This window comes from Falco punctatus (assembly GCF_963210335.1).
Source record: "Falco punctatus genome assembly, chromosome: 3".
NCBI lineage: Eukaryota > Metazoa > Chordata > Aves > Falconiformes > Falconidae > Falco > Falco punctatus.
Window position 1 is genome coordinate 85,714,568 of NC_137582.1, and position 26,953 is coordinate 85,741,520.

The 26,953-nt window shown below is 43.6% G+C and overlaps 1 protein-coding gene across 7 annotated transcripts in view; it reads right to left on the reverse strand.

The window, feature by feature from the left end:
• Positions 1-1,416: 1,416 nt before the first annotated feature.
• ADGRB1 (adhesion G protein-coupled receptor B1) overlaps positions 1,417-26,953 on the reverse strand; it is a 294,461-nt gene continuing 268,924 nt past the window's right edge. For 3 of the 7 annotated variants that reach the window (XM_080380265.1, XM_080380261.1, XM_080380262.1), the window contains 8 exons: positions 26,539-26,710; positions 25,266-25,361; positions 22,496-22,550; positions 17,995-18,674; positions 16,968-17,003; positions 15,410-15,514; positions 13,520-13,573; positions 1,417-4,306 (listed from right to left, as the gene is read on the reverse strand). In XM_080380265.1, coding sequence (XP_080236391.1) covers positions 4,109-4,306; positions 13,520-13,573; positions 15,410-15,514; positions 16,968-17,003; positions 17,995-18,674; positions 22,496-22,550; positions 25,266-25,361; positions 26,539-26,710 — 1,396 coding nt within the window. In that variant the 3' untranslated portion in view covers positions 1,417-4,108. The remainder of the gene's footprint in view (positions 4,307-13,519; positions 13,574-15,409; positions 15,515-16,967; positions 17,004-17,994; positions 18,675-22,495; positions 22,551-25,265; positions 25,362-26,538; positions 26,711-26,953) is intronic. The other 4 variants (XM_080380266.1, XM_080380263.1, XM_080380264.1 and 1 more) reach the window with 3 other exon arrangements.

Consider the following 26,953-nt stretch of genomic DNA (forward strand, 5'->3'; position numbering starts at 1 on the left):
GAGTGTTCTCTGTTTGCCCCATGGCTAATAGCCTGGGGTGGCTGCAAGGCAGGATCAGGGGGTTGTAGGTTCAAGTGGACCTCAAGAGGCCCTTTCCAAGCTTGAACTATCATCCTGTGACCCTTCCTTGCAGCCACACCACATTATGACCACAGTGCAAACCGAAACCACCTGTACATATGCTGACCTCCTGTATCCACCGCTTCTGGCAGTGCTGTTATATTTGCAGTCCCATGAACAAAGCCAGATCAAGTGCTCCCTCCTTCCAGCTCCCTTTGATGAGTAGCAGCAGGACCTCCTGATCCATCCTAGGGCTGTGAACTGAGGTTTGGGCTCTCCTGCCCATCACCTCATACTGGTGGTCAGTATCTCCCTTCTACCTGCTAATGCTATAGGATCATGGTATGGGAGATGTAAGGTGAGAAACATCCCTGTATAAAGGATGCAGAAGCCCTGGGACTCATCATTATGTGCTGCTGATTGCAGAAGGGTTGGATCTTGGCTCAGGGATGGGGATACTGGGCAAAGAGCCTCCAGGTAGCCCCATGCCTCTGCAATCATTTAACATGTTTCCAGATATCCAATTCAATTCAGCCAGGCCAAGAGACATCATTACAACAAGGGACCTCCTGGGCCATAATGGCTTTGGATCAAGGCTCTGAAGAGGAATAGCCCTGGATCCCATTTGCCAGATCCCTAAGTCTCCTGTAGTCCTGCATATAAACCTAAAAACTGTCAATCAGGTGATGGAGCAGAGTCAAGGAGATAAGGACATGTTTTCTTGATGAAGGATTTCAGCCATTCAGGGGTAAGCGGCAAGGAAGTGAGTAATCCCTAGTTCAATTCATTTCTTGTCAGCTTTCACGAGCGATATCCTTAACTCCCTCGTGCACTGAGCCGTGCTCCTGCTTGCAGCCTGCCTGGTAATGCAGGAGGTGGCAGGGGAATCCAGGTGAAGCTGAGACGGGCTTTGCAGCCATGCAGACAGTGTAGCATCAACATTGCCCTGGCCCCATTGGAAACCATAACCCAGCATCACTGCCCTCTGCCAGTAACGCTGCCAGACCTGTGTTCAATACTGGCCCCTCACATCGTATGATATTGGGTAGGGGGCACCAAGGCTTGGGTTAGAGATACCTGCAGAAAAGCAGGCTGTGCTGCACAGAAAAGGGAACCCCTCGTGCCCTGGAAACATGCATCATAGGGGGAGGTATTTTTTTGGGGTGTCAAGCAGCCACAAAGCCAAAAGCAAAAGATGTACTTCTGGGGCAAGTTTGGCCCCAGAGTATGGCTCTTCCAGAGAAGAGGGCTGAGGTGGCAGCTTGCGGGGCCAGGAGAGGTGTTTCCCAGCACCCGGGTGCAATGCAAACCACACATGGGGCATGGGCAGGGGCACTGTTAAAGAGCAGACATCACTAGAGTTTACACCTCTTTTATTAGAAATAAGACACATTCATCTTGTGCTCTGAAAACTGTACAGAAAAAAATTGATGAACACAGAGAGGAGGGAGGGGAAGGCATGGCATGAGGCACGGCAGGGCATGGGGAAAACAGAATTAACCGGAGGAGCTGAGCAGAGAAAGTCGAATATCAACAGTTATTAAACAAACATTTATCTCTCTAATTACATAACACCGTTAATGTCCTGCAAGTCGGCTGGAGTGGATGGGTGAATGGGGAAAGCTGGAGAGAAAAAGGCAGGCTCAGTTGGGCAGGGAAAGGTGGAGGGGGGGGGGGGGGGGGGAGGGGGGGAAGAGAAAAGAATTAAAACACAGTAGAAAGATATCTGTATGCTAAAATTCATAATGTGTAATTATAATAATTACAATATCATACAACCCAGCATCTGAGGGAGGCCTTTGTGCTTTCCTGTTTCATAAGAATAATGTAAAATTGAACAATAATATCACAGTTTTTTATAAGTAATCAGTTTCCCTATTTTTTAACTATTTGGATTTTTTTAAAAATTTTTTTTCTTTCCATCCTTCATATTATACAGTTAATGGCACGGTAAATGCCATTGTCCTTAAAGATTACCCAGGTGGCCCAAAGGAAAGCTGAAGCAGAGATGTTTGCACGTCAAGCACCATCTCTCAGTGGAGGAAGCACAACTGGGGTCAGTGACTGTTTTGCATGTGGTATCTGTTACTAACTTTTTCTTAAAAATGTGTTGTGGTGGTTGTTTTTCAAAAAGAGACCCAAACGCACAATAATAGCTCAGACCCTGATCAAGCTTTACTGCTGTCTGGCACGATCTGGCCACGCACAACCAGAGAGAGGTTTGTCGCCACACATCTCTAAAGCTGGAGAGCTGTTCCAAACGTCAGACAGTGCTGGAAATGTTTAAAAAAAAAAAATGAAGTCTGCATGTAATGTCTGTGGTATATATTTTTAACTATAAAAATATTGCACATTTTTTGGGGTGAGATGTAGATACCTTATTTTTTGATAATGGCCTTGAGAAATGTTTTATTTAAAAAAAATAAAATAATTATTGTTTTTTTCATGGTGAAATAAAAAGACAGTATTTTACAATGAGGAATATCCTGCTCTCCTGATCAGCTCCACCTCTTCCTTCTTGTAGGACCACAAACCTGCTTGCTAGCTCTGGGCAGCAGGGAGGGAGGAGAAGAGCCAGCAAGGGGAAAATAACCGAAGCCCAAACAGAATAAAACAAAGCAAAACAGCGAAGGGGCTGTGTGTTCCCACCATCCCAAACTTTCCACGGAGCAACTTGCCTTCCACCTTCAGCAGGTGGCATCCTCACCCCATGCCTGCGCAGTCCTATGGCACAGAAAGGCATTCGAAATGACAAGAGCCAAAGAAAAGAATAGTCTCGGGTTTCAAGTTCTCTTTTTATTGAAGAAAAGAAAAGAAGAAGGAAAAAAATAGATTATTTTGTCTGTTTGTTTGTTTGTTTGTTTGTTTGTTTCCAAGTGGACATTATTCATGTTGTCAGTTTGTCTCAGTGTCCTAAGGCAACATCTCTGTATACCAAATATCTCCAGGTACATCGGCAGATCTGTCTATCCCTCTTTCTCTGCCTTCCAGGGAGGGGCAGCTTGGAATAAATCTGAGTCCAAAAGCAAGGAAAATAACAGAAAAAAAAAAAAAGAAAAGAAAAGAAAAGAAAAGAAAAAAAAAAAAAAGGATGAGGCCAAGAGGACCTTTGCAAGGCCCGTGCTGAGTTTATCTATTTAACAGTCAGTGAAACGACCTACATTCTTCTTGTTGGTCAGTTTTTCTAACACCATCAACCCTCTCCCTGGAGACGGGGCAAGCAGGTTTTGGAGGTGGTCCTTTCCTCCTGCACCTGTCCCACTCCTTAGGGTGCGTAGAAGCTCCGCTGTGAAGGGATGAGAGGAGGAAGCCTCACCTTACCTCTCCACCTAAGCCACGGATGACACCACCACTTCCTGCTCCAGGCCCCGTGGGGAGCTGCTGCAGGGATACCACGATGACAGGTCATGGTGTGGCACATAGGAGTGGGAATGTCTTCTTGGCCACCACTTGGTGCATCCCGTCTCCTTCCTTCTTGGATCAGCTGGTGAGAGAGCGGTGCAGGGCAAGGATCGGCAAGGGATGCCACAGACCCTCAAGGCTGGGTCTCCCCCAGGGATCTACGGCCAGACCGTACCCCAGCGAGGCTCTCACAGGCATCCCCTCTTGTGGTCTGCAAACAACCCCAATCTTCTTGGCCCTTCGCAGTGGCTGCTGGGCATTCTTCCACACCTCCCTACAGCAGAGCAGGAAGGCTCCCGGTGTGTGGCAGCAGCCCGAAAGCATCTTGGCAGGGCTTGTCCCCTGCAGCCCCTCCCCACCCTCTGCCTCCTCCTCGCTCTCTTCCAGGTTCACTTCTTCTCCAGTCCTACCTGGGAAAGCTCGTGTTGTCCTGAACCTACAGCTACTATACTCTATAAAGTAATATTCCCCCTGTCTGCTGAGAACAATACAAAAGTTACTCCATCTTACCAAAGGTTTCAAAAGAAACCAAACACTTCTCTCGCTCGGTTCCAGTTTAATTTAATCTTTTCTTTAAAACGTGGTTTTGTTTTGTTTGTTTCATTTGTTTTCTGGAAAAAAAAAAGTCCCTTTCTTCCCTTTCCACTCAGACCTCTGTCTGAAGGTCAATAATGTCTTGTCCCACCAGGGGAATGGTGGCTCCTGTTTTCTCCCACTCTACAGTTTTTAGTTCTAGGGGAGACTGTGCCACAGGTTCGATGTCCTTTTTAACCCATGATGGTGGGGACTGGACTTTTCTGATTCCTTCCCAGGGTCTCTTGTTTGGTGTCTGCTGTTTTTCTTGCTGTGAGATGAGGGAAGTGTAAGAAAAGAGAGAGAGATGGAATGAAACAGAGGTTAGTACCCATGCAACAAATCGCATTTTTTCACCTCCTTATCTTACGTTAAAGGCAATTTTTTCTGTGAAACTCCTGATCCAAACTAAAATGGAGTTTCAATGACAATTGCACTTGCTGTGTAAGCTGTCTCTTTTCAGGAAGAAAATATAAACTTCCCCCCCCCCCCCCCCCCCCCCTTTAGCACTTAATGCCTAGATAATTCAGCTTTCAGCTGAGGTTTTTGCCACTTGCATTTCCACTGAAAACCTGAACATGCTTTTAAGAATTTAAGATCCTTTTCTACTTCTACAGAAAATCCCCACATAGAAATTCAGCTTACAATGAAGTCTTTCTGAACCTACATAGACTGCATTTTATACAGATACAAATACATTCCTTATGTAGCACAGCTATTTATAGGCTATTTAATTGCAGCAAAACATGCTAACTATTTTGCCAGTAAACCCATGCTGTTTGATGGGCTGGATCATAAGCTCTGAAACTGAACGCATTTCCATCAACTCCACACCAAGCCTTCAAGGCTTTATCGACCGCTGTTAGCCCAGTCTCCCACCAGCATCCCACCACGGATATCAACCCAGAGAATATCTTTCAATGTTTCTGCTGATACGTACCAAGACAAGACTCTGGGGAGAGCTGAGGTTGTCTATAACGGGTGTATTCTTCAGTGTGTATATGAAGGGAAGCCCATGCAAAGATTTTAAATGAGTTGTTCCACTAAGCTTCACCCCCACATCAAGAGTGATGCTGTTCACAATTAATTACTCCCACAAAACACTCCAGCACTGGGTAAGAAAAGTCTTCCCCGCACGTGACAGGAGCACAGAGCCCTTTTGAGCCACCTGCCAAAAGGGAAGTGGCAGCTAGCGGAAAGGGTGGGAGGAAAGGCAGCTGTATGGAGGATGGCAAGGACAGAAGTCTTGGAAGAAGGTGAGGAGACAGACATGCAGGTGACATGAAGCACAGGACATGTCACAGCTTGATGCTTTCACTAAAATGGATTGATTGAGGGGACATGAAGCCACACATAGATGGCAGTGTCATGATTGTACTCCAGGATGCTGCAGAGATTGCTGTAGCCCCATAGGAAACCTAAATACCCATCTGCTAAATGCTAATCCACCTCTTAGCATCTAATTTTGTCCTTTCCTAAGAGACTTTTGTAAGTCTGTTGTTTATCCCACCTCCACACTGCAACGCCAATAGGAAAGGCACTGTAGCATTATCCCTACATGGACAGCTTTCATCACATCACTCAAGCCAATTTTGCTTTTCCAGTCTTTCACCCTCAATATAAAAATAAGATATGTTTGAAGTTGCTCCTGCATCCTTACAGCTGCTCACAGGGAGAAGGCTCTGGGGGAGGTCATTTGGTGGCTAGACTGGGAAATGTGCAAATGTACAAGCCAGGTAAACCTGGTCTTCTCAATGTGAAGTGAAAACATTTGATTTATCTTTATTTTAATTCAAAGGGAGAATAATAACTTTTTTAAAGTCCTTCGAAAGATAATTGTTTTTCCAAAAAATCAAATTTTGGAAAAATATTGTTCAGAAGAATGTAAAACATCTCACTTTTTGAAATCTGCAGCTGAGGCTTTCATTAAACTCTACGACACACAGCTTTTCTTATGCTGTTGATGTTATTCTCACTTTATTCCATGATGTAACACAATGGTGATCAATACCACCATGACAGAAAAGGTGATAAAATTGTTGATTTATTCCATTATCTATTTTGGAACTTATTTAAGAACAACTGCAACTAAAATCTGAAACCTTTTAACGGTACGTGTGTCTTAATGAGACAAGTTTGAGACTTCCTCAAGTGAAACTACCTACAGTGGTTTTGCAGGCCTTTAGTCTGCCATGAAAAGATGCAGCAAGAAGATATCAGTAAAGAGAAAAGCAAGTACAGAGAGAAAAATGGAATGAAACAAAGAGTTTCCCAAAAGGTGAAGGTAAAAAGGCTTGGTCAAAACAATTCTTTTCAGCGAAAAACATTTTTTCTCCTACAACTGATGTAATGCCACAAGTTTTCAAAGTTACCAATGTCCACAACTGTATTATTTAACAGAGAGCAGCACAAATGATCATATGTATGTAGCTCATAAATAATTCCATCTTTTCCCTCAAATGAAAGCCCTTCTTTGATGGCATTATTTATGGCCACCTTCAGCATCTGTGTCTTCTATTCCCAACCAATCTCTGTTTTAACAGTCCCTCCGTCTGCCACACTCCTGACCTTCAGCCTCTCCTTCATGCTGTGAAGATGCACCCAGATCTGATCATGTACACTGAACGTGATCAGCAAACCTCAGAGCCATCCTTGTCATGGGCTGCTTTTGAGCTACTGAATGAGAGCAGCTGCAAATCCATGTAGAGAACAAAAATGGGAAAAAAAAAAACCCAGCCACCAAAACCATTATGAGCTCATATCAATAGCAATGGCCTCTGATCAGACCTGTCACTGGGGAACAAGACCTAAGGGTTACAATAATCATTCAGTTGTGATAAAACACAGACATTAAATGTTGTGAATTATTGAGAAGGGATAAATTAAGAAGGGAAGAGAGAATTAAGCAGAAAACATCACTATGCCAGTGCATAACTCCACTCTGCACCTGCATCTTGTATATTATGTGCACTCTGAGTGCTTCCTGATATAGAGGAAGTGATAAAGGTGGTCCTTTTTACAGCCATGCACAAAGTTATGGAGCATGTCGTGTAGGAGGAAAGATTACATAGACTACGACCTTTCAGCCTTGAAAAGAGATTGTGGATGGATGTGAAAGAGGTCCATGAAACTCTTAGAGGCTTATTGTCAGTAGGAATGGACTACTGATGGCTGGAATCATCTCTTCCAACACAAGAACTACAGAGCGTGATGAGGCACCAAGCAGTGCCTAGCCCAAAGCGAACCCCAGGTGCTGGTCCTGCACATGGTGCCCAGCCAAACTGCAGACTGCCTTTCCACAGCTCTCTGTTGATGCCAAAAACTTCCAAAGTTATAAAAAGTCCGTGGAAATATGCACAAAAGCAACACCCATTCAGTAGGGTGAAGTAAAACGACACCATTCTGCATCAGGGAGTCTCTGAGCACAAATTACGGGAGTCCTGGGGACCTTTTTGGAGATACACTACCACATGCTTGCCCTCCTCTTTTATTTTTTCAAGCTGCTTTTTCCTCTGCCACGGAGACAAGGCAGGGCCAGACTGGCCTTGGGTCTGACCTCATACAGTTTTTTTTTTATCTAGCTTATCAGTGTGATGTGTTATCTAGCTATGACTTTGGTGGGCTCAGTGACTCCAAAGATGTCTGCTTACAGTTAGAAGATGAAAAGGAGTCTTGGAAGACCAGGAAAGGAGGAGGGGAAGCTTGCTTTTAGTTTCCCACTTCTGAGAAAACAATCGGACTTCTCTCGTGATGCTGTGAGCACAGGTGCTCCCTCAGGGGCGGGATGCAGCAGCTGCCCACCAAGGTGCACCAGCAGCTCACGAAGCTGCATGCACGGTGCTGAGCTGAGGATGGGTGCAAAAGGCTCAGTGCCTGGTGAGATCTCTGAGCAGGTTAAACACACTCAGCCAGGCTGAGCTCTGGCAAGGATGCTGTGAGACAAAAGAAAATTTTCTCATCTTGGCAAGAGGTACCCTGGGAATTGGTAGCAGGCTTCTGGGAACAGCTCCCTTTTTCTTTCCTTCCATATGGAAAAGGTTTTTATCGGGTCTTGGCCACTTGAGCAGCATACAGAAGCAGCCACTGGGCTCATGCTTCAACTCCAGCATTTTCCTCTAGCCACACTGTTGGGTCTTAGCAATCCTTGCAGACAGGAGGGAAAACTTATCTTCACACAGAAAAGAAGAAAAACCTGGAGAGAGGGTTGTGTAATCTGGCTGTAAAAGGCGCCAGTGCTGGCCCAGAGCCTGGTGCCTTGGAGACAGCCAGGAATGGCCCAAGACAGGAGCTGAAAGCTGTGTAGGCTGCTCTGCCAGTAACCCACAGAGACAGAACCATTACTCTGGCCTGACACAGCCCATGGGCTTCTGGCCGTCAGGGAGCAGGGAAATGTTTATCAGTTCCTGCCTGGTTCCAGCACGGCGGAGCAGCCTGCTCTGTCGGAGGGGTGGGAAGGGAGGGAGCACCCAGACCCAAGACTGGGGTAAAATGTGCTGCACAGGCAAGTCTTCATCACCCTGGTGGTATTTGGAGTCTCCTTCATTCAGCCACAGCTTTCATTATGGCTGCACATCTTCAGGGCAGAGGGAGAGGATTTGGGATAAAAGGCTAAGGTGCAGTGCCAAAAAACCCCAAAACTAAATCCCTAACAGAGACACAGGCGAAGTGTACTGAGATAACCCCCAGAGCCCTCTCCTACAGCTAGTCCTGGCAGACTGCGAGTCACCTGTGCTGGTCTCATGGTGGCTATGGCAAGGTGATGGTGGTGGAGTGAGGCACCTCCCTACCACGGGATCTTCTGCGCGTTGGCTCTGTGCCACCTTCAAGGGCCCATCCAGGCTTCATCCAGAGCACCTGGATCCCAGTGCGACCCTTTGGCTTAGGAGTGGCATCAGTGCGTTGCATAAATACGGCACAGGAGACTGAGCAGCTGCTCTCAGCCACAGCTTCCATTTCACATGTGCAAGCTGCTAAGCTGCATGTCTTGTGTTTGGTTTGTGGGTTTGTGGTTTTATTCACTTGGTTGCTTTTGGTTGGTTGGTTGGTTGAGGTTTTTTTTTTTAATACCCAATTTTTATAGTTACCCTGAATAACCTGAATAAGAATTCAGTGCTTTCTACAGAGCACTTTGGGATAACTCCCCAAGAACCAACTACTCCCATGCTGTTTTCATCGCCTCTAGTGTCAACTTGAAGGATGTTTCATGACCCAAATGGTCTCTCCCCATGACACTGATGACTCTAGGACCAGAACAAAGTTATTCAGAGCATATAGCAGGGAATCTGAAAGATAAATGTGGCTCACGCTGTCTAATCCATCTTTGGATCACTGTCGATGAAAAGTGATTAGAGAATGGGAAAGCTGTCTTGTTTTTTTTTCACAGAATGATAAATTTTCCTTTTCTTGTTTGAAAGAAGTAGCTGCAGTTTCTTTTATGCTACTGAACTACAAAGCTAATATTTTTTTTCTTTTTTCTTTCATTTAGGAGAAAATCAAGTGGTTGACTTTGTTCAGAATCTCATTTTTTTAAAAAAAGAAGAAATAATATGTGGTTTTATCTTGCATTGATGGAAATGGGTTAGGAAACTTGAAATACCCAGCATTTGCTGGGTTATAAAAACATCTGCTTCTGTATTCTCTGAAGTTCAGATGGTCCAACCTGTAGGGGTTGCTGTGAGCCAGAGTCTAGTGAAGCCATGCACAGCTGCAGGTGAAGAGGCACTGAATCAAGGAGGTCTTTCATAGACCCTCAGAGGTTCTTTGCATTGACTTACAAACAGCCCCTTGCCTGAAGGTTACAGAGAAAGCCTGTGGTCCCACCAGCATGAGGACCAGGCTACTCTCCAGACTATTCTTGTTAATCCAGCTGGTTAAGATATCAACTTTTCTTGGACAAAGCTTATGGTCTACTGAAGAGGTCCACTCTACCTGGTAGACATGGAGGACTAGGCATTCCCCAAAATGCTGAAAGCATTCAAGGCTGCCCCACACCTCAGAGGGGCACCTAGGGACTCCAGGAGAAGACTAAGAGCATCCAAAGTGCAATTTTTTGTAAAGTCCTTTTAAAATCAGTCTAAATAACCAGGAGCTTCAATGTGCTGGTGGCCACTGCATGGTTCTGGAGCAGCTGATAGCTGGAGAGCTTCAAAGGGCAGGAACTGGCTGTCGGTACAGATATAGGGGACATTTTTTCTGAGCAATATAGAGTAACTGATGCCTGATACTTGGGACATGAGGTATCAGATGATCTACAGAAGGAGGTGAACTTCTGATTGATGGTATATTTGGACAGCCGGTAGCTGACAGATGGTTTATGGCTGAATGAATTAAGGTTTGACGTCATTTTCATAACAGAATTTATTGCAGTAATTATTATACTTTATGTAGCATTCCTCCCTATAAAAGTTACCCTAATTGGTCTTTTATAATTTGCCAGTTACTAAAGCCTTTAAGAAGTGTGGAGAGGATTAGACACATGGCACAGAGGAGATACCCTACCCGTGAGTGGAGTTTCCTTGCAGAGGCACACACAGCAGACAGCAGGAGGAGCACAGCCTCCCAATTTCCTAATTCCTCAGTGAGGAATGAACAGGAGTTTGACACTGCAACCCCCATCTGAGCTCCTCCACCCCCATCATCCGCCCAGCAAAAAAGTCCCCATGGACAGGAACGAAATTTTCCCACCTGGGAGCAGGGCTGATGCCTCCCCAGTTAGCGAAAGGACAGGTAATCAGCAAGCAAAGGAATTAATTCTGTCATGCAGCAGATCATGCCAGGGACACACAGAAAGGCCAGGAATGAGCTGCAATATTGACCAATACTCCTTTTTTTCTTGCTACTCTGATGCTAAAGAAAGTGCTGGTGGAATGGGTATATCCTCCAGGTGTCTGAAGCGGAAAGCTAAGAAAAATCTCACCCTGAGAAGAGAAAGTTATCAAGACAGAAACACTGTCTAGAAGGAAATAAGGAAAAGTCATAGAAAGGCAGAAAAAAACCCAAACTTTGTATCTTTTTCCACTGGGCTTTGGAGCAAGTGGTTTCTCAGGATCAACAGAGAGATGGTACTGGATTTGAGAACTGAGTTACAGATGGAGTACAGATCCCACCTGTGAGCCCCAGGACAGGGCTCCAGGCAAAGCTAAAGCCATCCAAGCTGCAGAGAGCGGAACATAGCAAGTAGCTAATAAGCAAGTATGGCAAAGGAGAGAAATTTGCAGATCTCTGTTCAGCATGGCTTTCGCCGACCTTGGCACAAGTAAAGAGCTGCTGTTTAAAATGAATGCAAAGCCAGATGTTGGCAAGAAGAGAGGAATGTATATGTGATTCAGACTTCTCTAATGGAGCTGGATTAAAGAACTCCTGCTGAGGGGGAAGGCAGGAGTGTCACTTCCACTGCTTTCAAAGCTGGTGGTGTGCTTAAAAGAAACAAAGCCTTCGCTTCCTTTAAAAGCTGTAAAGCCTCCACTTTTGTACCATGCTGTTGCAGAGCATGTGAACCCCTCCCAGTGTCCAGCCCAAGTACTGGAATGTTACAGCACAGAAAATTTACCATAACCCATGACAAGGGCATGCAGGGATCTATTAGTGCATTGAAAAAATAAACTTTTCAACTTGCAGTCACCAAATCTTTCTGTACGTCACTGTGCTTATATGTTAACTCCCTAGCACTGAAAAGTTAGCTTTGGATAATAGTGTCTACATCCCTGATTAGTTCATAAAGCCAAAAATGAGTGAGACCCCTTTACTCTGCTGCAGTGGTGAGGTGGCCTAGGCTTGAATGCAGGTGGATGTGTGGTCCTTTATGCTTTGAACACAGATCCTGCTGGACAATGTAATTTTAATCAGGAATGTCTGAGCATGCTTCCAGTGAGAGCATTTTATAGTTGAGGTACATATATAAGAAAGTCCATGTTACATGGAATAGACTTCATGTGGAAAAAAAAACCCATGGACAAATTCAAGTTTGTTGCCTAAGGAAGGAGAATTCTGTATTACTGTGCTCAGAGGCTCAGGTCAGTTTAGCATTAGTAATGTGCTTTGGTTTGTAGCAAAATAACTGCAGCAACCACCAATGCCACAGTGCTTCGAGGGAATGCACTGCATATGGTCAAGTTTCAGACTTGGCTGGCATTCCCGGCAGTATTCTGCATCTCCTAATTGCCTTCCTCTGGCATACCATCCTGGCAACATTGCTCATTAGTAAGTCGATGACAGGTCAGCTGATGACAGCAGGGACACCCTAATCTCAGCAGGATGTGGATTAGGCTCCAGATCTCTGCTGTAGCTGTTCCAACTTAAAGATTGACATGATGTCTAGCAGCAGCGTTGCACGTTGCCTTGCATCATGTGCATGCTTCCACTATGTGCCCTCCAGTGTAAGGGAGAAGAGAGGTCCCAGGGAAGGACACCTTGGTCGCTGGGTTAGGGGAAAGCAGAATTCACCCCCAAACCTGTCTCCGTGCCTGATGGGTGAAAGACAAGCCCAGAGGCATTTGTCAAGGTTGCCTTTGATAGGGATTGGGTCATTCTCACCACAGTAATGCCTTTCAGAAATGGACCTTGTACAGGGAGAACGCTGAACAGCTCAACATTCTGGACTCCCTGGTTATGTTTGCAGCTTTGCTAGTAACTACCCTGGGGCAACGGGCAAAGGGCAGTCTTCTCTATCTTTCAAGTGTACACTGTGGTAATACTTATCCAAAGTTATTCCAAAGAACTTTGCTGAAGACCTTTTAAAAATCATGTTTCACCACTGAAGCTGGAGAAATTCTCTACAGTAAACACATGTGATGGTTGAATTTTCAACCCCTCTTCCTAAAGAGACAGAAGATCTGTTTCTTCCTCTCATTCTTCTGCTGGTGCTTCCTTCAAATCTGACAATGTAGTAGTTCATCTGAGAGGAACTATGTATTTAATGTGATAAGGTAAATAATTTTTGCCAGTGCACTGAAGTACAGAGAGGACTAGCACTGACAAAACCAAAATCCAAACCAATCCCAAAGGGCCAGCACTATTCCTAGGAATTCCCAAAGGAGATCTGTCCTATGCAGGCATTTACTTCAACCCTCAGCAGCCCCTTTCTGACCTTGAAGTTGAAGGAGGAGAGAGGAAGTGCAAGAAGATTAGGAAAAGCATCATGTCTTGGAAAGGACTAAGGACAATGGGACATGCTTCCAGGAGAGGATGGAAGACTGCCAGAGCTGGAGAGGAACTCGGTAGATTGACTTTGTGGTTGCTTGTTTAAAAGGGAAATCAAAGATACAGCAGTTCAGGCAGATGGACTAGACCCAGTAAACATCCCCCCTGCTCTATGATGCTAGGTGTGAAGGGGTTCGAGGGTATTCCAGGATCCTTATGACCTTGTTCATGCCCACAAGGCAAGGAGTTTCCTACTGCTGAAGGAATGTGTTTGGATTTGTGTGTCATGGAAGGGTTTGGGACAGGTCTACAATGCTTTTCAATGCAAAACAAAAGCCAGACTTACGCTAACGTTAGTTTTATCACTTCCACCAGAAGAAATACTCCATCGTTTTATAACCTAAACATACATAAAAGAGAAAAATTTCTTATGTTGTTACTTTAATCCCTGGTATCTGCAGTTTGCCTTCTCAGGGCAAGCTGAAGATGGGGCATGATTTCCAGTGGGTCCTCAGCAGCAAATGGTAGAAAAAAGGGTGAAGAAAGCTATTTATTTTTCTTTGTACTGCTTTGGATGTTTTTAAACCAATACCCACTACTGACTTGCCAATAATGATCGTTGCAAGCTCTCTCTTCTGGGTTACATCCAAGGGAAAATCACAACGTGAAAAAAAATCAGTCAATATGCAAAGGCCACCTTCACAGCTGCTTTCCAGCAGTTCAAAGCTCTTTGATACTGACACTGGAAACTTTAATTCTACATAGATGCATCTCTGAAATTTTGAAAACATCTCAGTCTATAAAACCATCCTGCAAACATACCACAGATTAACTTTTACATGGTATTTAAGCATTTTTGATTTTACAGCAGTGTCACACCTAAATAATAGGGGAAAAAAAGCAGACATGACATTCAGTGAAACACATCGGGATTCTGGGCCAACAGAGCCTTCTTTGATCTGAACCTGACTTCTAGATTCACTATCCCTCTCATTCTGTAATGCTGGACAACCCATAATGACACCTTGCCACACACAAATAAAAGTAGATTTTGCTGGGACCACATCTCTGGAGCTCAGTACAGCAATGCTGTAAGATCTGAATGCAGACCAAAGGCTCTGTGGTGCTCTTCTTCCACAAAGAACCAAACTAAACCACTTCTTCAATCACCCTCTGAGCTCTGGTCTTACCTCTAAGGAAGTCCCATCAAAATAAGCCCCACTAGCACCACCTTGGCCATGCTGCAGGTGACTATGCACCCTGGATCTGACCTCGCTTCCAAATGACCAAGAATATTATGAATATCTCACCTTGCCCCTCTTCTGAGTGCAGGCAGAACCCAAACTTCATTTCTTACTGCCAATCCAGCTCTGCCATTTTTATTTTTTCCCCCTTCTGCTGGAACAGATATACTTCCTTGCAACTTTTCAGCTCTTGCCCACCATACCTAATAGGCTGAGACATGGGGTAGGTGCCATCAGCCTGCCCTTCCTTACTTGTGTTACCCACATCACTTACTACACAGACTCCTGCTACCTGCTTCTAGTACCAAACCTCTGCCCCTCTGAAAGGCTGCCCCTCAGCCTGCCTCCCTCAAAGTCTCTTCTTGCCCTGGCAGTTTGCTCTTGACCAGTAAAGCCATGTATATGGTGATCAGCTGCCACAAATACATGCATCTAATTAGCATGCAGTTCCCAAGAAGCGCTGCCACCACCATAACTTAAATCCCATTGCTATGGCTTTCCCAAACAGCTATACCCATCACTGCCACCTTGGCCTCCAACTCAGCCCCTGCATGCAGGGTACATGATTCCTACTGTCCCCACCTTCTGCCCTCCCCGCTTTCCACCTAGATTGCCTCAAGGCTGTTCTAGTTTCCAGTTCGTAGCTATGAGTGGATGCACACAGCACTCAGAGATGACCTGAAAGGGAATGCAAAGAACAGACACAGACACAGGGAGCAAACACAAAGAAGACAACTCAGACTGTTCACCATGAACAGACATGAGAACAGACAACCTCCTTCTGGGCTACTGACCACTCTGTAGGCAAGCTAGTGGTACCTCAGTGACTCTCCATGTCCTGTGTGGTGCATGTGTGCTTGTTGCAATGTGCATAGACAGAAAAGCAAGGTAAAGTATTTAGTGAGAGGTCCTAAACCTTCCTGCTTCTTCCTGTGCTCCTGCTGGCACTAGAGGGCTCTAGGAGATGACATTTCTGGAAGTGTCTGACTAACCTTGCTGTCCGTTGTTGGAGACTCCTTCTCCTTCTCTGCGTGCTGGAGTTTTCTGTTCAGGTCTTGGAACATGTCTTGGTGACGTTTTCTTGTGTGCATGATTTTCTGAAGCAAACACAAGGGCCACAGATCAGCAAACCTTATTCAGCTGTACAGAAAGGGCATGTCTTCCCCCCAGAGTTACATACATTATTAAAACCTAGCGCTGTCTCCCTGCAGGTGCAATGTGTCGTGCCTAAACTACCTTCAAAGTTCACTGTGGAGCCACTGTAGCACTGCCTTTATTTTCAGGATGAGATGGTAGAAGACAGTGGAAAAGACTATTTTTTGACCTTATAGTTACCCTAAAGCTGCAACTGCCAACTGTTTATGCTGCAGTTTGTGCTTGACTGTCAGTGTTTGACGAGCTAGACCTAGGAAGATGTGCTGGCCTTCTTTAACTGATAACCTGACCTCTATTATCAGTGTGTCTCCTTTGCAAACGTGTTCAGAGCTTACCCAAACATGTAGAACTTGGGTACAAGAAGTCCATCAGAAACTATTTCATAATTTTCTTTTTTTTTGTATTTTGGCCCTTCTGCATTTCACTTCTATCTTCTATTGCCCGGAAGGAAAGGCAGGACCAATTTCTATAAGGACTTCCCTTTGCATACAAAAGCATGTTGATTATGGCTTTCTTGTGCTCTGCCAAGTGCTAGGTAATTGGAGAAGGTGGCTCAAATAGTTTGGGACCAACTTGAAGTATCAGCTTAGATGTACCCATGAGATGAAGGTCACAACCTGGAGCTCTGAAGTGAATCTAGTGTGAAGGCAACTCCTTGTGGGCACGTAACATGACTGTTTTGGAATAAGCTAGCAGTTTTGAAAAGAAAGGATAGCTCTGCCAAGAAGGATGCCATGATGGGACTCAGGATAACTGCACTACCTTCCAGTAGCCCACGGACCCTCTGTGGAGGATTGGCTCCTTCAAAGCATTCCACTCTGTGCCTCAGGTGTGAGGACAGATATTTCCCTATGTACAAGATAGACTTTTTCCACCCAGGCTGATTCTGTGAGGTTCATTAATAGGTGTGAAAGACCAGGGTTGATGATGGGTTGTGACAGTGGAGGCTTATTAGCTTCCTTTCTGTTAAGCAACAGATCTTGTGCACAAAAGGCAAGGCGTTTTAGGCCACCAACTAAATGCACCTGTGCTTCCCAAACATTAATGTGGGGCAGTCACCTGCCACTCCATCAGCTCTCCATAAGCATTGTGCTCACAGAGAAGAAGTTACAGGCCTTGGGCAAGCCCATGTAGGATCTTGATACACAAGTCTTTATACAGAAGCTACTGCTTCATAAATTATGTACCAATATAAATCACACATTTGTTTAGCTGCACCGGGTAAGCCTTACTAGGCATCCAGCTCAACTCTTCCAACCCATCATTTTTAAACCCTTGGAGAAGCTCTTTGGCAAAGGCAGCACTCCTGCAAAGGTGCCAGAAAGAAAAGAAAGCAGCATTTTCTTTTTCTCATCTTATCCCTAGAAAAGCACATTCAGAAAGAGATGTACTCACCTCGAAATCCAGCTCTGCATATCGGGATTTCCGCCTCTGCGTATTCAAAAGAAAAAGAGGTGGGTGAAGGTTAGGAAAGGGTTGATGCTGGTAAGTGGGCACAAACTCAACCACACAGTACATAAAACAGGGAGAGTGCTTCTCCCTTTCCTTATTCCTACACCTTTAATGTGTTTCTCTGGCTCTTCATGATGGAAAGTGCCAGCCATTTAAAGGGATGTCTACTAGAAAACACTGAGCCTTGAGGAGGACTGAGCATGGGCTGAACATGGGAGTTTGGCCAGTTCAAGCTCTGTCCCAGTTATGAGCTTGCAGATTGTTTGCAGAATGGGAAGCAGAGAGAGAGCAGTAGATCATCCAACTGATCTGCTGGAGCTTTTGAGCACCAGTCAGCCGAGACTAAGTTTGGACAGCAATGGCCAACACCTGCTTTCTGACAACAGGCAAGAAAAGGGCCAGATTGCCTAGGACAGACCTCAGCATAAGATCTAAGGTCTAGGGACTTTATTAGCATATATGCTAATATATGTAATGAGTCATCACAGGTCAGGAGAGGGCTGCACTTATGCAAAACCTCTGACATCCCTCTGATGCTAAGAGCATGCTGGGGCATGCCTTAGGGACACTACACTTGTGATCACTAGGGTTTTCTCATCTGTATCATGACTGAAGTCATCAAAAAAGGAAACAGGCAGAGGACAGAAGAAAAAAAGGTAATGCAAGCCATGTGCCTTGCATTAAAATGAACAGTCTTCGACAAACTAATATTTTTATTGGACTTTGCATTGCCTGTAGGGCTAACAACAGTTCATCCAGCAATGGAATATGTGGAAGACGTTAGCGATTTTAAACATTACATTACAAAATGTAATCACATGCCAATGATCCCTCACGATAATATAATACTGGCACTGCATGGTGGGCTGCATTTGGCCTAAGGTGCTTCTATTGAAACACCTGGTGTGGTCAGTGTTGAGGGCAGGGCATAATACTGGGCTGAGAACAACACAATAATTCACATGCTTACCTCCAAGGAGCTCATGGAGAGGGTGGAGACGGTCTCACTCTTGGACACCACACCTGAGTTCCCTGAGTCACCTGTGTCACAAAGGCTGTTGGGAATCTGTGACTCGTTGGAGACATTTTGTGGAGCCAGCTGCTGCTGCTGTTGTATCATGGGGGAACCTTGAACCTCACTACATGTCATGGTTACAGGCTCCCGTGGAGGACTTTTGACAACAAAGCCTGGGTCAGTAGCCATACTGAGGTGGATGAGTCGTGTCTGGGGCATCTGGTCAATATTGATGCTGTATTTGCTCTCCTCTTTGGGTGGTTTGGCCCGTAAGGTAGAAGTGTTGGTAGGCAGAATGACGTAGCTGGTGTCCAGCGTTTGCTCTTGTGCCCGGGAGAGTTCCGAGTCCAACTTCTTGAAGATGTCCCCATCACAGATGTAGATGGACTTAGGTGGCTGGTTCTTGTCCTTCTTCAGAGTGAGAGTGTGATTGGTGAACTCATTCAGGTTGATAGCCCCCAGGTAGTGTGGTGAGCCCTGAAGATGCATCTTGGAGACATTGGCTGGAAGACTGTTAAAGTTTGATGACCCCTTCTGGTGATTGAGTTTCAATTTCTCCTCATCTGGCAGTGATGGACGCTTCAGTGTTCCTGTGATGGTTGAGGTCCTGCAGGTGGTGATGTCTTTATTCAGCACTAGGGAGACAGATAAGTATCCTTAGCACCTCACCTGGGTTTTTGTTAACACATCAATACATCTACCACAGTCACACCATGTTAGCATGTTCCCTTGGACCTCCCAGAAAGAGGCTATGGTGGCAGAATGGTTTTATACATTTGGGGTTTCTTAAATCCAGGATGCTGAAGGAAAAGCTAAAGCTAGGGAGGAAAAAAAACTCATTTTGAGAGATGTGTGATGCACAGAGAGATCTCTGTGATGCAAATTTTCCAACACAATCATGGGTAAACCTCCCAATCAGGCCAACTGATATATTATTTATAATAAATAATATCTTGAAAAGTGAATACATGTATATCTATTTAGTACATGTAGTATATGTATATATGTGAAATATATATTTTACTAGCCTATGGGGGAGTAGAAGTCTTTAAAATAAAACATTGCTTTCATGCTAAAAATTATTTTGATTCAGAAAATAACTGAAATGCAACATTATCAATTATTTTAAATGTAATTTTTTTTTTTAACTCACTGAACTACTTCAAGTTGCTCTTTCCCTTGAAGAGTTTCAGTGTCAATAATTTGGTATTTTAAAATTCACATTTTGTTATAATTTTCTAACTGCTCTCTGAAAGAGCTTTACATTCTAGCAAACATGGCAGACTTTGCAAGAGCTAATTATTTAGTGTTTTTCGATTTCCCTTGAGGAAAGAAAGGAGTGCCATGAATATTCCTTAATAGGAGAGGAAAACTTTAAATGGAGGATGAGGTGAACATGCCAATTAGGAGGTATATAAAAGACACAGAGACATTCACTCCCACACAGCACTGTCCACAACAAAACATTTCTAGGCATAAGGATCTATTGCTTAGTTGCTTTCAGGCTGCAGCAAAGACCTTAGGAAGATAATGACATCAGCCTTGATGTCTCCAGGGGATGGGGATCACAGACTGTGGGGCAGGGGCAAAGTGGTGGGGACGGAAGGCTACTTACCCAATATTTCAGCACAGAAAAGGAGAAATAAATGCATGTTCCCCTTTCACTCATCTCAGAAGGAAATAACAAAAAAGGTCCTTTCACCGATTTTTTTCTCAATGGACTAGAGACAAGATTCTTTGGGGTAAGTGATACTCCTCAGCTGCTCCACCTGGGACAGAGGCAGGACATGACACAGGCATCCCATGGGACTGAGGACACTAATTTTTCCGCCAATTCATACCGGGAGTGATGGGTACTGGAAGAACAAAGCTCCCCTCAAAGACTACAGAGCAGGCAGAGCAGGATGACAAGGATACCAAGTAGAAGAAAAGAACTTTTAAAAACCTTTTAAAGCTAATCACAATGGGTGTAATTATGGCAGCCATGGTCGTCTTGACATTGCTAGAGGACATGCTAGGATAAATCAGAGCGTTGCAGCGTATTCACAGCATACACTGCGGGATGATGTTACTGAAGTCAAACCCTTCATTTGGGAGTGTCAGTAACGTTTATTGATCCAGGCTCTTCTCCATGCTCATGTCAGTTGCAGAAAGTAGGTTTGGAGAGGTTTGCACTTGGCAGTCTCCAAGCATGGAGTGGAGTGAGCTTTCAACACTGAGCTGTGGACCCGATCCTATCAGTGAATCTAAGTGAGGAGGTTATGAGTGGTATCAGGCACATCTCCCATCTGTCATAACACGAGAGCTGGTGCCTCCAAGAGCAACGATGGCCAGAAACCAATGGACAGATTTCTATTTTTTATTATTCAATAAGCAGAACGCATAGATGATGCACCATATAGAAAGGCCTCTGAAATGGGGACTGCTACTAACAGCTTGGCACAGACTAGCAGCATTTTAAGAGCAGAAATATCTCTTCAGGCAGACATCAATAAACAAATTGTGTAGCTGTATGCTGGCAAAGAAAGGGAAGCCTAGGCTGTTAACAAGCTGCTGATCCAGCGGCTTCTGCCCTGAAGTCATGTGAAAGCAGTCAGCTCCTCCCTTTCCTCTGGGAAGCTCAACTTGGGAGGAGCAAGAAGCTGGGTCGCAGGTCCAGAAAGGCTTCTTTACTGCAGGAGCCCAGGGTCTGCCTTGGTGTCTCACTCAAGGTGGGCTGCTGGTTGTGTAGCTGTTTGTGTGTGCCAACACCCAGCCTGAATGCACGTTCATTGAACATGCATTCAAGTCAGGCGTGGTCTCACACGCATGTTTTCCACACGTGATTTTTTTTTTTTTTTGAACTGAGATCTTTGGTGCGGAAAAGGAAGGAAGACAAATGAGAAAAGGGAGACAGCTAAAATTAGATTAGAGAGTGTGAGACAGAGAAACAGAAAAGAAAAAATGGACAAACCCTGAAAAAAGATAAATGGACAGAAAGAGACCATGAAATAAGATATCACAGAGATAAGTGAGATAAATATACTGTGACTGTGATAAGCATAGGGAGAGAGAGTGAGGCAGAGAGAAGGACAGGAAAACATAAATAAGATATAGATAGATATTAGATAGATAAATGATTGTGACAGTGATAGACAATACACAGAAACACAGTGACAGAGATAAATGTTGACAGAGATAGAAATACATAAATAACTACAGCAAGACAGACAGCTGAGGACAGAGATAAATAAGTGATTGCAAGATAGACAGAAAGATGAATTATAGATAAAATACATTAGAAGCAGATAGATAAATGATAGATTAGATAAAGAAAAAGGTAAATGAAAGGACAGGTAGATGTGTACAGAGAAACAGAAGGAGAGAAACAAAGAAAAAAGGAAGAGAGAAAAAAAGGAGGAAGGAAGGAAGGAAAGAAAGAAAGAAAGAAAGAAAGAAAGAAAGAAAGAAAGAAAGAAAGAAAGAAAGAAAGGAAGGAAGGAAGGAAGGAAGAAAGAAAGAAAGAAAAGAAAGAAAGAAAGAGAAAGAAAGAAGGAAAGAAGGAAAGAAGGAAAGAGACAGACAGAAGCTTTCCCAAGCAACTGAACGAAGAATGTACTGTCCTTGGCTAGGGGAGATCCTGGTTTGGAAGATATGAATTATGTGCAAGCGCCAAGCAAGCTGGTATTTCTCTTGCTTGGGAGAGCAGTCAAGTCTAGGAGGATAAAGGATAGCCTAAATATCTACAAAAGGTAAGGAAAAAAAAAAAAAACCAAAACCCAGCCAAATGGTCAGGCATGCCAGGACCAGGAGAGGATGAAACCTGCAGAGACAAACAGGTAGCAAAGGAGAATCTGGACAGTGCAGACACCCCCGAGGACTGAGAAAAAAGGGGATTATTGCAGAAAGGGACTGTCAACTCATGCAGATCTTCAGGATCAGCATGAATGTGTGTGATTGAACACACAGCAGAAAGGTGCAGGCAAAAGAGAGACCTGACCCACCTCCCTATGTACAGGCAACTTCCAACTGCACTAGAAGTGTGCATGGAGCCAGGTGGAGTGGTGGGAAGGCTCTCCACATTCCAGACCTTCAGCTCTCTGAGGTTGGTGTGACCGGTGTAAGCCCCTTGGGCAGGGCTTGCTAAAGCAAAGGAGGACCACAGTAGGAAGAGATGGATCCAATCTCTTCTTCCTTGATACTCTTCTCTGCCACTGCGTTACATGGGTCATAGGTAAGAAATAATACTTTGGAGGCAAGGCTTAATCTTAGTTAAAAAGCCAAAAGAGCTACAGGGAAATGGGTTAAGCAAAGCATAGAGGAGAATTGGGGATGTTGCTTTCTTTTGGCCAGGGCTCAGAGTAAGGGCAGCTCAGACAAGTACATGCAAACCACTAAGACACACACAAATAAAACAGAAAGGAAAAAAAAAATGGCCTAGTTCAATCCCCAAACCAGGTCACTTGTTGATTCTCACCTGTGATGTGCTCACCTGATCTACAAGCCATATCCACATCTTTCTCAAAATCGGTCTGAAAGACAGAGAACACAAAGGACGTCGTCAAAAGGGGGTGTGGCGTGGGGGCAAGAAAGCCATTTGGAAAATGCAAAACTCCACTTTAACTAGTGAGGCAGACACGACCATTGCCAGAAGAGTGGAGGAAATACGTTTTGCTTGGGTTTTTGAAACACGGTAAACAGACCAGTTTTTTCCACTTGTGGCTTTTGAACCTCAGGCAGTGGTAAAGTTGCAATGTTGCTTTTCAACTAGATTCATCTGGTCGTCCATACGCTAGTTCCTGTGCTGCCAGATGAAAATATATCCCTGGAAAATGTTTATGCACATTTCTAAAAAAGAGGGGACAGGTTCCTGGCCTGATCTGCCTTGGATACATCACCCTACACTTAGTCTAAGTGGATTCCCCTCCAATCATTTTAAGGATTTGGGGATGCCGCTGAGAATGCTCCATACCCACTGGGCTTTCTTGTGATCTATCACCGAGTCACATGAAGTGGAAACAAGCCTCTGCTTCTGAAACTCAACATATAAAATCAATGGTCCTTGCAGGTACAAAGGCTGAATAACTTTTTCAAGCTGTCTGTAAACTCAAGTGAAACTCCTTTCTTCTCCCAGTATGCATTAGTTCTTTTTCTAAAGCTTTTAGCAGATAACATTTCAAAGAACTGTATACACTGAGTCACAGTGGGTCATGAGTTTTCATGGAGTAATAGAAAGGCCACAGACTAGCAAAAAGGAGAAGAGTTCACTGATTATTTCTAGTATCATTTCACAAAGAAGACACTTAATATAATTGTATTAATGTGATTAAATGCATTCCAGTTTAATACTATGAAGAGTGTAGGGAAAAAAAATGCCCACCCCTCCTGTGATAAACACTTTCATATTAGCAGTTTGAGATCCAAGAGTTTTTGAAGAGCTGTTTAAGGAATTAGCTCAACCTTCTTGAGGCTAATTTCTTAGTAAATTATTTGAGATATCAAAAAAATCTGGAAAGAATGGAAGAGAAATGAGACTGAACTAACATTTAAATGGGCAAGTGGGATGACACAGAAAAATATAATCTCATTTTCATGATAGGAGTTCCAGAAAAAAAGTAATCAAACAGCCTGTATTAGTTCTACCGATAAATAAAAGATAGGTTTATATTTAATACCAGTCAACAAGATTTTGTGGAAAACAGTTCTACTCAGCTAAGCTTCTTTTCACTTTTTGGGCAGATTTGGAGATTACTGCAAAAGGTAACAGCAAAAATGCCAGCCTGAAAAGTTTTTGATTTCTTTGGTTATTTTAGAACTCAGTCGCCATACAGTAACATTGTACCCCTCTAAAAATATCAGTGCAGAGTCATCATTCATGTCTAGTTTGCAGACCTTTTTGTGCCTGAATGTGAGGAAACTGATGGTAAGCTCTCTACTTCATACATCCATCAACAGTGCAGAAGTAAATGCTTTGCTAAATACATTGCTAAAAAACTTGTAGTTGACACAGAACTTTGCAAGGTGGTTGATAATGAATCAAAACTGGGTGTTAGACAAAAATCGGGAACTTCAGAATATAGTGCTTGGGATGGTGACAATAGAGTAACAAATATAGCATCCACATTTTAATAGGATGGTGAGTGTCTGAAGGGCATGTGGAAAAGGGTTATATAAATAATTTGAAGGGAAATGTCTTACAATGGGAGAATAAAAAAACTCAGTGTGTTAACTTATTGAAAGGAAGATTGAGACTGATATGATTACGCTATTATTGAAGGAGAAAAAGTACTAGGCATGCAAGGGGCTTTCTAATTATGAATAAATAGGCATAGCAAACCTGTCCAAAAATAAGAAGACTATGCATTTAAATTAGAAATCAGGCACTTGTTTTTAACAAACACCTGTGAGGTCTGGTAGAATTATATATCTCTCTTGATGTCTCGGTGTCTTGTGCTGGTTGAGAAGAGACCTTGTTCCCAAGCACAAGCTACTTAGCACAGGAGTGACTGCAAAAAAAATACCTTTGGGTTATGATATGGGTCTAATATTAACTAGACATTTTTGGAATTTGTTCAAATCTTGTGATTGTCCTGATGTCCTTACTCCAACCTCAGAAATCAAATGCCTCTTGTATCATCTACATCATAACACTAATAAAGCAGATGCAAGACAATTTCTTATAATTTATTCTTCTACAGCCTTATCTAGGCTCTTTGTAAAGGACTTACACAATAGGACCAAGGTTTTCAGTGCTTAAACTGTAATCCAAGCGAAGCAATGTAAACAAGTGTGCTTTTGAGAGAAACAAATTCCTTTGAGACAGCATCTTTATAATAATGACCCAACACTCTGTGACTAAAACAGTATTAAACTACTGCCTCCTAGCTCCAGCCAGGACAAGGCAGTGTGATGGGGATGAAAAGGTCGGGAAGAGCTGGGAGGTATATTTTGGCTTTGTATTTTCCAGGAAAGAAAGGATCTTACCAAGATGCCTGCAAAACCTCGTGTGTAAGTCTGAGCCCCTTAATATTACAATGAAAAGAAACCAGACTTGTGTGAAAAAGCCTATGCTGAGTGCTGTTTGTTCAAGCATAGGTTTAATCGTAGAATCAGAATCATAGAATGTTTTGGGAAAAAAAGGATGACAATTGCAAAATATATGACAGATGGAGCCCTTTGTTTATCAGTTAGGAGTTAAAAATGCCCATAGATCCATTAATAACAGACTAGGTGGTAGTTTTCCCTACCATTAGCTGAGCATGTCCGTTCTGAAATGACCCCCCTGAGTCTCCATTGCCCTCTTCCTGACGATCTACTACTCGGCACTTTACAGCATCCTGGACCTGCAGGAACAAGTGGATTTGCAAAAGTCAGAGTCAGAGAGAAATACCAAATCATATTAAATTCTGCTGAAGGGAGGAGAAAAAAAGTCCTTGGTAGATCAAAAGAACATGGATACTACTTTAGTAGCATTCAGGTATTCATTTAAAATGGCTTAGATGTTACATATCTCACAGACTAACAGAACAAATCAAAGGTTTTACAGGTATCCTGGGTCACTGCATTGGTCACCTCTAGTTCCTTGATTTATATGATCAGGAATCAAAAAATCTTCTATTTTGCAGCTTGAAATAGATTTACAATAAATGTTATTGCATAAATCACTATATTGGGGTCTACAATGTCTGTTTATGATCCTTTATCAGCCATAATATATGACTGATCTGAACCTCACTGAAATCAATGGGGAAAAAAATGGCAGTGACTAAAATGGGAGTTAAATACTGGCCCATATTCATAATGCAATTAGTTGAAGGAGTCTCAGCCAAGCTAGTGGTGTAATTCCATTGATTTCATTGGCCTGACATAAGAAATTAATCTGTTTTACTTAATTTAAAGAAGCTGTAAGAAGATAAAATGAATATTGAAAAAAACCCAACCCTTCCTGTCTCTGTTATTAATAGTCTATCCACTCAGTAGGATGAAAAGAATAAAAGAAACATAAAAGACTCGTCCTTTTCTTCCCTGATACAATTTACTATTTTAAACCTCCACAAGGAGGTTGGAGAGAGTTTACTCAATTTCCTTGCTTGATTATTGCCAGCTTTACTCTCTAGCTTGAATATCTAGGTGCTAATGCCAACACACAATCATTCTGTAAATCTCAGTGTAAGTTGCCCCTCTTGATATCAAACAAACTAATTGTTTTCCTTAATATTCCATTTTCAGAGGCAGGGTGTAAACATTCTGGAAATATTTATTTTGGTATTAAACAAGCAAAGCCTGACACGTTAGCTAATCTAAGACTGTTCCCCCAGATTCCATTCTGCGACACACTCAGCATGACAACCATCGATTCATCTCTCCTTCCCTCTGACCGATACTGTCACAGTCGTTTTTGTGGTCACTGTCTACACAAAAGGAAAAATTCGTGGCATACCAGGCTGACTGGACATTTTTCAGATGTTTTCTATGGGAAGTGTGTTGATTATATAAAAGAGAACGCCTCATTCTTCTCACCTCCCGCCTCAGTATGCAATGGACCATAACGATGACAAAGCCCTCCAATGAGTCAAAGACAGCAAACAGGATCTGGAAAAGTGCTGAACGCCGATCTGTGATTGCCAGAACTGCAGACATCCAGGTGAGAGCCAGGAGAGGTAGGACCACGCAGGAGCTCCAAAGGGATGCCCTGTCAAGGGAGAGGAAAAGAGAATTCAGTTCCACTTCAGCCTCACGCACTTCCACGTGGGATGCTAATTCAGCCTCCTGATCCCATGGGGCTTCAGAAGACTTCTTCAGCAAACAAATACTCGTGCTAGATGTCTTCTGAGTCCCTGTCACAGGGAAGCAGGAAGATGCTTTGCACACTCACGCTACCAAAACAGGTGACACATTTCTACGGGAGGGACTACATTTCAATGGTGCAGTCATG